This window comes from Impatiens glandulifera, chromosome 5, assembly GCF_907164915.1.
Source record: "Impatiens glandulifera chromosome 5, dImpGla2.1, whole genome shotgun sequence".
NCBI lineage: Eukaryota > Viridiplantae > Streptophyta > Magnoliopsida > Ericales > Balsaminaceae > Impatiens > Impatiens glandulifera.
The window spans coordinates 49,881,672-49,894,747 of NC_061866.1; the positions used below are offsets into that span (position 1 = coordinate 49,881,672).

Here is a 13,076-nt window from a genome sequence, read left to right on the forward strand (position 1 = left end):
TAAAAAAAATCGAATCGAATACTCGAATCGGATCGAATAATACGAATATCAATTTCAAATCGAATACGAATCACATTAATTATTCGAAAAAATTTCGAATACGAATACAAATATTCGAATAGTTTCACGAATACGAATCGAATACAGTAATATTCGCTCCGATTCGATTCGTTTACGACCCTAGTCGGAAGGGGTTTGAGTGAAACCAGTACTTATATCTATTTTATTTTTTTTAAATATATATTTATAATGTATTACGAGTATTTCAATGTTTATTTAAAAAAATATATAATAAAATAAATAGATTACATCTAATATAATTTAATAAAATATATAATATCCAATAATTAAATGTGTATATTTTTATATGGATATAAATTTTGGGCTTCTTTTGATCAATTTATATAATTTTAACTAATGTATCTTAAAAAAAATACTTTATTAAATTTTCCTTTTTCAAAGATTCATTTATACTCTATCTATGATTGAGAATATATCACATATTAAACTTGTGATAAAAGACAATAATGTCGCTCAAATTGATTTGCTCAAACTGATTTGGGTAAGAGTAAAGTAAAAATGAACGATAATAAATTTGGAACTGAATTAAAAATATAATCCGAAATGATTAAGCTATAAAAAGATTCATCGTTAACCATTTAAATTGAATACTATCAAAGTGTATATGAATGTGTAATGAATAAACTGAATAATAAGATAAATAATAAAGAAGTATTATAGAAGCTAATTGTTACTTATTTATAAGGAGATTCTCATAATTCAAATTAAACCAAAGAACAAGCCAAGCCCGAAAACCATAGAAGAAGTGGCAAACCGAACAATCAAAGGAAAATTCTCAAGAATTTGTTGTTTGTAAAAGTTAATAAGAATAAAAATGATTTAAGAAAAGGCAGCCTCCATTAATTTGATGAATTCATTTAAATCAATCATTCCATCGCCATTGAAATCCCATACTCTGATCATCCTCCTGCAATTATCAAGCTGATCTTCTAATCCTCCATTAATCCCAAATCCTAAAGAACAGATAACTCTCTGTAATTCCTCTGCATCAATAAACCCATCTCTCTTTACATCAAAAACATCAAATGCTTCTTTCATTTCTTCCAAGCTCGGTTCTTTTTCCTCCAAAAGCTTCAAAAAGTCATCACGAACATAAGCTTCTACTTCTCTTTCTGCAGGGTCACAAACACAATCAATTCCCAGTTTTCCCATTACCATCTCCACTTCTTCTCTGTAAATTTGTTTCTGCTTTTGCTTTGTAGAATCAAGTTCAAACCCGTCTTTGTCATTGATCACATGTCTGAAATCACTGTCTTCTGATAAAGAACAGATGCCGGATGGACAGAAACAATCCTGAGTTCTGAAAATAATTCTGCAAAAGATGAATTGAGCCATGCAGAATGTGAAATAACAAAGTGGGGCAATATCAATTTCTAATGAAGGTAGGTTTGCAAAACAGAAGTAACTGATCAGACCAGCCATTGTTAGAAAGGAATTTGGAGCTGGTTTAGGGTGGAGTTGAGAAACGGATTGGTGATTATATATATATATATATGAAGAAGAAGAAGAAGAAAAATGGGTTATGTTTGATTAGGTCTAGGGTAGTTTCTTCTTCATCTTCTTCTTCGTTTACTCTTGTGGGTTTATTTTTTTAATGGATGATCATTCATTCATTCATTCATTCATATTCCCTAATTGTTCTTTAATTAGTTACAAGTATTGAGTCTTAGAAAGCAAATCAATTACGCTACTACTTGATAATACGTGTGAATAAAACATCCTGAATTTTCTTGGAACCCGCGGCCATTTTCATGTCTATATACAGATTACAGACTAAAGAGACGATGAAGTTTCCTGTAAAGAAAGGTGCTTTTTCTTCTAATGAATTAATTAGTTTTTTTTTTTTTAAAAAAAATAATTAAATTTTAACATTTTCAATAATAATTGAATATTTAAGTATATTAAAAAAAAAATTAATATATATGAGTTTCTAATAAAAAAAATCTAAACATCAATCCCGTTTGGTACGGGTACGGGTTATAGAAATCTTCATAGATAGACACTGTTTATAATAATATTTTTTTTTAAAGATTCTTTTTTTAATGAAATTATCTTTCTTTTTTTATTTATATATATCAGGTAAAATTTTAAAAAAAAAAAACTCAAAAAACCTACGTGAAACAAGCTTCGAGTCATTTGGTTGACCGGCCATAAATTTGCCACAATTTCTCTGTCGGCCGGGTATTTTAAATAAATAAATAAATAAATAAATAAACATTATTTTTAGGACTTGTTTCATATAATTTGAGAATTGTTGATGAAAATAGTGATGTAATAATTAGAACGATAATATTAATGTATTACAGATAGAATTTATAAGAGCATCATTAACCTTAATCTTTTAAAATAACTTTGCATTTTTGAACTAAGTTCTCTTAATTAGTATTATAGATTACACACACCATATCTTTAATTATAACTAATTGTATATTTTTTTTAATTCTTTTCAACTTCACATAAATTGCCTTAATTTGTTCCATTGATAAATTCTTTTTTGAACTGTATGTTTGAATTAAAGGATTTATTTAGTACAGATAACAATTATATATATTAGTATCTAAATTTCATAAATAAATTAAATACTCATGAATATTGGTAAATTTTTATGATTGAATTAAATAAATTAATAACTCAACAAATAATTAAAAAACTAAATGTGGAGCTAAGCGCTTCTTGTTCAAGAAAATAATAAGTTTCTATATTTGACATCATGAAAATCTTAATTAATTAACTAATTTTATAAGTAAAAATCCTTCCGAAAATAAAACTACAGCTTATAAAATCATTTTAGTTGTCACATTTTTTTTTCAACTAAATCGAATATCCGACCAAATTGGAATTAAATCGAATTTAAATTAAGTTTCAATTTAAATTTAAATTATGGTTAATTTGAAATATTTTTTATTATTTATTTTAATTATATATTATATAATAAAATAATTTTATATTATTTTTAATTTTTTAATAACCTAATTGAAAAAATAAATTGCATTTCGCTTAAACTCAAAACATTTACCAATAGAATTGAACCGTGACATTTTGGTCTCTTAAGTCGACTTTCACCACTATACTATCTTAATAGAGTTAATGTTTACACTAATTATATTTATAATTAATATAACAAAATAAATTTGATGTGAAAATGAAATACGTCTCAATAAATCTAACAGAGTTGCTAGGATTAGTATTTTCATTATTTTTGTGCAAGCAACTATCAAACTTATATTATGCCTTAGAGCAACTCCAAGCTTCAACTTAAGCTGAAAAAAAAATTGTTTTATTTTAAAAATTGAAGTTAAATTTAATAAATAAATAAAATTTTGATCATATATTATTAAATAGTATATATAATTGATTAAATATCTGGTACAAATTAAAATTATATAGTGCATTAATTATATATATATATATATATTAAATTATACTACTCAAAATTTCAAGTTCATAATATATATATATATATATATATATATATTTATATATATAATAAAAACCGTTTGCACTGCGACAAAACATTACAATTGAAAATAAAAATAATAAAAAACAGTACTTATTAAGTTATTGAGCTCGTCAATTCTCGAGAAAAACGATTAACTCTCCGACAGATTTTACTGGTCGGCTTTCTTAAACGAATCTCAGAAAATATCATAATAATAATATTATGAATGATACGCATCGGACGACTACGCGCGATCATCGAAAGTTCGACGATTTCTCTCAAACTAGATGTCCACCAAAAAATAATTGGGATGGTAACTCGAATATATAATCCTGTTATATCAACCGCATCAAATCAAACTTTCCAGGAACTACCTAAAAACTCGGGCATCACCCAATAAATCTCAGTAATACTACATAAAAGACTTTAAATACTAATCACTCATCGACAATACAAAAGTAAGTGGGTTGCTGATTCAACCTCTTTTTGACACATACGACTAACTATAATACAACATTTTTTCATGCACATATCATCTGTTAGAATTTTACAATGAATAACGCTTCATCCAAAGAACGAGATCTTAGATGAAATCTTTGACTCCCAAAGTTTTTCCCAATAAAAATTATATGAAATCATCTTAACGAACAACTTGTAGAAATGCCCCATATTGAAACTATCCATATCTTGTCAACGCATAATGTCTTGTTCAGACGATGACACTTGTTTGCGTCCTACCAAAGTTATAACTCTATTATGGGACGAAGTCTCCTTAATGTTTAATTTTCTTCTATATCTAATTCGTTAGCGAAACCACTAGATCGAGGATTAAAAATGTCCTTAAGTGTGACATTTCTACATATAATAATGGAAGCAAACTTATGATACGTCATAACTAGACTTCTGACACTACACTAAACTTCGTCCCAAAATCTAATCGAAAACCATCACCCACAATGAATATAGACTATCCACGAAAACTTTTCCACATAGAATAAATTCCCCTCCAAATGTTATAGCCCACCGAATAATTATACGTTAAATTATGGTGACTCAAATGAGTTTTGATCGGGGCATAGGCTTAAGCTCGCGATATAATAAAATAATATAAAATAAAATAAAATCATAAATGTTTGATATTGGAGCCTGATTATGTGACTAACTGACCATAAATAATAAATATATGGTGTTAGTTATAATTTTATTCACTGAACACAATTTGACACATAAAATATTTGTCATCATTATTCTTCTCTCTCTAAGTTGTAATATTCTATTTTAACTATAGTGAATTTTTATTTTATGCTCGTGGTTTTCTGTCTTGAGTTTTCATGTAAATTTTATGTTATTTATCGTGTTTTTTGGTTGATATTCCATCTATTCTTTATCCCAATTAGTCACAGATTCATATCATATTTTTTAACATTAGACATTTTGGTGAATCATCAGACCAATCATTATCATACTTACATTAAATTATCGATGCTATAAAATTATTCGGCTCAATTGTAAATCTACTACACAATTTTGATAGAAGAGCTTTATTAAAAAAAAAGATCTCAAATATCTAGACCTCCTTGATCTTTAAAACAATTTAACCTTATCTCCACTAACAATATGACAAAACGATGAGTTAGAAGATCCCCATAGAAATTTACACATTATTCTCTCCATTTATACTCTCACACTCTTGAGGAGAATGAATAACGACATCATATATGTCTGCATATATGACAACACACTCTTAATAAGGATTATCCGACCCCCTTTTGATTATTTTACTTTTCCATTTAGACGATTTACATTCCATTTTAGTGATAATCGAGTCCTAAGAGATCTTGAATCGTAATTTAGCACATAATTGTATACCAAGACCTTGAAAATCAACAATTTTGAACCCCAACACATTTTTCAACTTTATCCTTCTTATATTCGAAACATATTTAAAAAAAAAAAGATGTTTGACTTATTAAGATTAACTCGAAAATCGAAATATGCACCAAATAACCATAAAATATACCAAAGATGTTTAAAATTCTTATAAATAGCTTGAACCATGTAGAGCGTGTCATCGACGAAAAACAAATGTGATATGGCAAAATAATATTTTCTTGACTCACAACTCACTCCACGAATGAATCTCGAGTCTTTTATGAACGCTATCATTTTTTAGAAAGCTTTCATAACAATTAATGACGAACAAAAAAGAAAAGAGTGAATCACCCAGTCTGATACCTCTAGAATTCTTGAAAAATATCTGAGAACTTCCATTCACAATAACATAAAACATGATTGTCAAGCGACAAAATTCTAATCAAACGAATTCATTTCGCACTCATTCCCATTTTGTTCATTATATCAAATAAAAACTCTCGATCTCAATCCCATAAATTTTTTTTATGTTGCAACATATATTCCATCCATAAGTTTTTTTATGTTACAACATATATTCCCGTTCCAATAATTAATTAGACCTAGATATTTATATATATTCCTGCCAACTGCAGCCATACATCTTGATTTAATTATGACCACTCGGACCAATTATATTTTTTATATATATACCTGATTATTTATGCAAATTATTGTAACGTTGATGTGACCATTTAAGAAATAATTAAAGCTGACGGATGAGGAAATTAAATTAGATATAGATTAAGAATATTAATATATATATATATATATATATATATATATATATATATATAGCAATATTATAAATTAAGTAGATGATTATCATTAATATCTTTTATTCATCAATGATTCCAGAATATATTGTATATAATTATTTGTATTATATATAAGCTGGAATATTCTTGATAAATTATAAAGGCGTCCGAACAAGCTTATGAAGATAACATCAAGGAAAAAAAAAACAATGATATGGAAGACAAAAATCATTGTATTATTAAAACAAAGGTACAAGAAAAAAATATATACATCAATATACAATTATTATATATATATATATGTATATATATATATATATATATATTTCTTTTCATGAATTAAGGAATACTATACACCTATAGTCATCATTTTTTTCTTCAATTCAAAGCATTATTATTAGTGAAACCCGATTATATGACTTTTTTTTTTCCTCTTAAATCAACTTTTACCGTACCACTTAATTTGTTTGGTAATTTTATGTGAGTGATGATAGGGCGACACTAGGAGCAGCGACTCCCTAACTAACGACCCTTCACCTATCCATCACGATAGAAAAAAAGTTTATCATGTAATAAATTAGAAAAAAAAATTAGTTAGTGACAAAATTTTCTTATTTTTAATTTTTCATGTGGCAGCTAGGTTGGGATCGATTGAGATTTACTGCTCCAAACGTCGCTCTCTCATTATACATTTATATATATATATATATATATATTATTGTTTGAATGAATTAAATTGAAGGCATGGATTATTCCACACATATATATGTGTCTGCTTAGTTAAAATAGTCACTGAAACACACACGATTGATATTTCATTCCCTCTCTCTATAAATATAAAAGAAGGGTTATTATTTATTAATTATTGCCGGTGATGGAAAAAGATGGTGGTTGTGAAAACATAGTCAGCACCACCACAACCACCACCGGAGATATTGGAGGCGTCGCCGCCGCTGCCGATAACACAAAGCTGCAAGTAATTTCCAATATTTTTCGTAAACATTATCCAAGAGGCTTTCTCAGAAAGGTAGCGTATTATATTAAATCAATTAGAGATGCATGGTTTACAAGTGATATTCAAATGAAATGAAGTATTTAATAGAAAACAATTGGTTTGGTATAAGTTATAACAGGTGGTGGCGGAGTTGATAGCAACTTATCTATTGGTGTTTGTGACATGTGGGTCCGCCGCCATCAGTGCTGTGGATGAACACAAGGTCTCTAGGCTTGGAGCTTCCGTCGCCGGAGGCCTCATTGTCACCGTCATGATCTATGCTGTTGGCCACATCTCCGGCGCCCATATGAACCCTGCCGTCACTCTTGCTTTTGCCGCCGTCAGACATTTTCCTTGGAAACAGGTATATCTACCGTCTTTCTTAATTTTATCACATATTGAATTTAATCATCAACATATTAAATTTTACAATATTAAATTTCTTAATATATATAGAAGATTTCAACAATTACATGAGTTTACTCCAATATCAATAAATATTGAGGCATATGAGCATATCAAACATGAAAAACTGATGAAAGAGTGTCATAACACTTCTAAAAAAAAATCTTAAACATAGTTAAAATTATCCTTAATTTATAGTTGGTAAATAAACACCGAAAAAGTTCTGCCAAATGATAATTTATAATATACAAATATAGTGGAAAAAGTAAGAAATTTGTACAAATCATGGGTGATACTTGTAAAGGACCTTCATATTAATTATCAAATTAAATAACTCATTATCGAAAATAAGAAACACAATTTGAATTCCGATAATTTTGTCTCATTTGTTGATAAAAAGAGGACGAACACGAACTCTCGAGAAAACATCACAAACATAATCTGAATGGTCTGAACAACATATGACCCACCGAAATTTTAAAGTATTATTCGAATAAAAAAAAACGGTGATAAAAAATCGATCCAACTAAATAAAATTCTAAATCGAATAATTCAAATATTAACTCAAATTTAAGTGTTACTAAAAAAAAAAAATAGGACAACCTTCTATTTTAGAATAAATATATTTTCACCTCTCTTCAACTTTTTACAGAGAAACAATGCAACTATCCAAAAAAAAGTTATATATATAAAGATCAATTATTTTATATATAAATTAAAAATGTCATTGAAAATAATGATAAATATCACTTTATTATGCACAAATTAAGTATGTATTAATTGTATTCAATAATATTAATGCACAAATATATATATATATATATATATATATATATATATATATATATATATATCAGACCCACCTCTATTTAATTTTAAATTAATGCCTAAATTGAAATGTACAACACATGAACTTAATTAATTTTTAAAATAACAAATATATTTAATAATTAAAAAGACGTCCAGCTGGCCGCCAAACCACATGGGAAAACAACACATTCTTTGTTGTTACATTATTGTAATACTTTATATTAATTTATTCCATATATAATTACAAAAGAGGAACAGTGGATGGTATACTGATATAGCCAACTCACAAATTAAATACACATAACAACTATTTCTTACTTAAAATTATTAACCAAACAATCATTAATTAAAAATTAATATTTAATATGTAAAGTGTGATTGAACTTTGTTTAATGAAACATGTGTAAAAAATGTAAATTACTTTTCTATTATTGTAATACATTTTTAACTTATTGTATTTTTCATCCATAGTTGGAAAATATGACGTCCATAATTTTTCGTTATATTACTCTCAGCAAATTTAAAATTTTAAAATTATTCATAAAACTCTTTAATAAGGACCTAAATATATAATAAAAATTAATTCAAGATAGTTCAAGTACCGATTTCTAAAACAATAAAGGTCAAGATAGTTCAAGTACCGATTACTTAAATAAAGGTGAAATTCATGAATATGATGCCACTAACTCTATTAAAAGAAAATTGAAGTTGATAACTACATGAAAGGTACATTAAGTATTTTAAAGGCCTATAATAAAAAATTGTATTCATTTCTTCACTTAATTAATTATTTTCTCATTAAGAAGTTACTTCATACCTAATTGAATTTAGAGTGAGACAAATGAGAAATTGAGAAAGTGAATTAGAGAGAAATTGAGAAAGTTTGAACAGAGAAAAGAGTGATAATTTTTATTTTATTGGTAAGTAATTAGATTGCGACAAGTCATTCTTTTTATCATTTATCTTGAACTTATTTAAACTTTTGTTTGAAAACACAAATTTGGAGTTAAATTGGATTTAAATAATAAAATATATATATATATATATATAATTTAAATAGGAAAATATTATGAATTATATATTTTTCATTCAAAATAACTTCATTTCAATTTTTAGGTGAGTACCCAGATGAGGAGAAAGGAGAAAAACTAAATTTTTTTTTTCATAATTAGATTGTCACGTTATCTTCTTTCCCAAATTCCTTCTCCTATATATGGATCGGATGGGCTAAATCCCGCACAGAAAAAAAAATAATAATTTATTTTTACGGTAAAAATGTGACGTTATCCTCACAATTCTTTAAAAACTTCAATATAATTTATTGTTTGTCTAATTATTAAAAAAATGGTAACACTTACATTTATTTACTATTTTATAAAAAATTCTCGTTATTTTTTAAGTACATCCCAATTATTCTGAAATCTTGATTTATCCTTGGTTGGGTATACCTTAATTTTTATCGATACTATACGTTATTTCAATATATCAAAATCTCGATATAAATATAATATAAGTAATAAGTAATTTTGGTAGACATGTAGAGTATTGATATTAATATTACTAATTAATTAATATAAAATATATATAGGTTCCAGTATATGCTGCAGCCCAATTGACTGGTGCAATTTCGGCAGGATTTACACTAAGAATTCTTCTCCACCCGATAGAAAAAGTGGGAATAACATCACCTTCTGGTTCAGATATTCAAGCTCTTTTAATGGAGCTTGTTGTCACTTTCTCCATGATGTTCGTCACTTCTGCTGTTGCAACTGATACCAAAGCAGTAATTCATTTCATTTAATTATATATATATATATATATACTTTCACTTCCTTTTAATTAATTAATTAATTAATTTACCACATACAGATAGGGGAACTAGCCGGGATAGCAGTTGGATCTGCAGTATGCATTACTTCTATTTTGGCCGGGTAATTAATTATTTAATTAATTAACTAATCAAATTTTGCAATACTTTTTAAATTAAATCTTTTTTTTGGTCCAGACCCGTATCGGGAGGATCGATGAACCCTGCCAGGACATTAGGACCGGCTTTGGCTAGTTCATTCTACAAGGGCATATGGGTCTACATGGTTGGACCGGTATTGGGCACAATGCTCGGGGCTTGGACATATAGTCTCATTAGATTTACTGACAAACCGGTTCAGGCTATTTCTCCGCGTTCTTTCTCTTTTAAGCTTCGTCGGATGAGGAGCAAAGATCGAACTGATCATCAGCTCATGTCTAGCACTCGACGACTCGACCCTTTAAACGCATTATGAAATGAAAATAAATAAATGGTATATATATTTGGAAATAAATAAATTGCTATAAAATTTGGTTGAACTTGTAGGTGCTTGCTGGATGATGATGATGTAAATGAAATGTTTTGACATAAAAAACAATAATAAATATGTCTTTGTAGTCAATAGTTTGTCTCAATAAACTATTGAAATTCTTAATTACTCACTAGATCTTATATTACTCTTTCGAAAATTATGTATGATTTCAATATTCTAGCATGTAATAAAATCTTCAACTGATTTTTATCCACTAGCCCACAATAAGTTTTTTGGAAATATTTATTGAACCAATGTGATTAATTAATATTTTGTAAGATTTTTATTATTTTGTGTGAGCCCAATCCAGCTCTTTAGGTATAATAATTAAGAATGGGCTTTTAGGGGCTTGTTTGTATGTTTTTTTTTTAATTAATATGAGGGTCCATAGACATGGGCAATTGAATAGAGAACCTTTAAACATTTAATAATTTATTTAATGGAAAATATATTAGCAATGTTATGTATTTTTTTTTTTTTTGTGATATCATATTTGATCTGGTTAAAATGGGATAAATAACCTTGATAATCTTGGATAAGACGTTCAAAATCAAGAGTTTATATAAAATCGTTGCCCAATTGTAAACTTGTAAAATATAAAGTTTATTTAAAATCGTAAAAGTTTAATTTAAAATAAAATAAAATTATATAGTATTATTATTTATATATATAATTAAGTATTTTATACTAGACAATTTTAATAATTTATATTAATTTATTTATTTTAATAAATAATAATTTTATTTTTTAATATAAAATTATCTTTTAAACGTAAAATCGTAAAATTGAAATTATTTATAAAACTTGTAAATTGTAAAATCTTATAATCTTAAATTTAAAATCGTTAGAGTTTACCTTTAAGAGTTTACTTAAAATCATACTCGTTAAACTCATGTGAAATCGTAAAATCGTAAGATTTTAATAGTTAACTCGAGATTTTAACCGCCTTGGTTTGAATTCGGATGTTAATTGGTTTGATTTTTTAAATATTTTTAAATATATTATATAATAAACTATTTAATTATATGTAATACATTATATAATATATAACTAAAACAAATAATTCATTTTTTTTTTCAATTCAGACCAAATATTAATCCCTAGATTAGATTATAAAAATGAATTAGTGTAGTTAAAAGATTTAAATTATTTTTTATGTTTTTAATACAGAAAATATTTTAATTAATAAAATAATAAATATAAAAATGATGAATTATTTAAATAATTCAATCCAAACAAGTTACTAAGTAAAGGGTTATTTAAGTTGAAATGAAATAATACATTATTAAATATTTAGCTTTGAGATTAAGATAAATACCTAAAAAGGTTGTTAACACCAATAATTATGTATCAAAATAAATATTAATTGGACATCTTATCTGAAAACAAATGAAATATCACATCATACTTTTGCTTCCGCGTTACGACTCATTGCATTCTTTGAATTTATTAAATACTTTCAAATTCCAATAATATAATCAAGGTTCAGATTGATTCACCTTAATTAATTAGTTGATTTCACCGTAACACGTCTACAACAATAGATTTGATTAGTATAATTTAATATTTTTAATATGCTTAATCTCTTTATTAAGTAATATATATTTTTTAACAAAAGTTATTTTCAAATAACATTGATTTGTATAAGATATAAGTTATTTTAGATTAATTATACATTAAAAATATAAATATATAACAAATTAATATAAACTCACTAGGTAATTTAAGTGTAAAGTATTGGTGTCTAAAATATAAAATTTGGTTTGACTTTGTCAGAAGGTAGGTTAGTAAAATTCTCTATATTATGATAAAATTATCAATAACACCCTATATACACTAGTTGAAAAAATATATCATTAATGATTTGTATGTCTTATTTCAATAAATAAGTTAAATTCATTTGTGCAAATTAAATTGTTCATTATAGACTAGAGATAAAATTAAATATTTAGGTTGTTGTGTCACTTTAAGTTTAAGGATGCATCCTTTAGGATTCAAGAAAGCCAATCATTCTCTCCTACCTAAACATGTTAAAACATTAAAATTATGTTGTTATTATGATTCAAGTGTTGATGATCTAGATTAAAATTAAGCTAAGTAATTATGATTCAAGTGTTACAAATTTAGTAATTAACACTATTCATTTTACCTTTAGAAAGGCTAAACAATAATGTTATTTAATAAAAACAAATTTCTCAGTTTAATTTAAGACGTTTTTAATAAAAGTCAAATAAAAAAATTTGGATCTATGTGATAATATTATTATCAATTCAACTATCTATGTTTATTTCTTTCTTAAAAAAAACTTTTAACATTGTAAAATTGTTATGACCAAGTCA

The 13,076-nt window shown here is 26.2% G+C and overlaps 2 protein-coding genes across 2 annotated transcripts; one reads left to right on the forward strand and one right to left on the reverse strand.

The window, feature by feature from the left end:
* Window positions 1-899: 899 nt before the first annotated feature.
* Window positions 900-1,632, reverse strand: LOC124940653 (probable calcium-binding protein CML45). The gene has a single exon (XM_047481185.1). The coding sequence runs from the start codon at window positions 1,501-1,503 to the stop codon at window positions 901-903; it is 603 nt and encodes a 200-aa protein (XP_047337141.1). The 5' UTR covers window positions 1,504-1,632; the 3' UTR covers window position 900.
* Window positions 1,633-6,964: 5,332 nt separating this feature from the next.
* LOC124938742 (aquaporin NIP2-1-like) lies at window positions 6,965-10,706 on the forward strand. The gene is made up of 5 exons (XM_047479241.1): window positions 6,965-7,216; window positions 7,323-7,547; window positions 9,987-10,181; window positions 10,268-10,329; window positions 10,404-10,706. The coding sequence occupies exons 1-5, from the start codon at window positions 7,064-7,066 to the stop codon at window positions 10,678-10,680; spliced, it is 912 nt and encodes a 303-aa protein (XP_047335197.1). The 5' UTR covers window positions 6,965-7,063; the 3' UTR covers window positions 10,681-10,706.
* Window positions 10,707-13,076: the final 2,370 nt, after the last annotated feature.

Bases quoted from the DNA above. Each gene is read 5' to 3' on its own strand.
- LOC124940653 (XM_047481185.1), bottom strand. From the start codon at position 1,503: ATGGCTGGTCTGATCAGTTACTTCTGTTTTGCAAACCTACCTTCATTA.
- LOC124938742 (XM_047479241.1), top strand. From the start codon at position 7,064: ATGGAAAAAGATGGTGGTTGTGAAAACATAGTCAGCACCACCACAACC. The intron at 7,217-7,322 runs GTAGCGTATTAT...AAGTTATAACAG, and splicing joins CAAGAGGCTTTCTCAGAAAG to GTGGTGGCGGAGTTGATAGC. The intron at 10,182-10,267 runs GTAATTCATTTC...TACCACATACAG, and splicing joins TTGCAACTGATACCAAAGCA to ATAGGGGAACTAGCCGGGAT.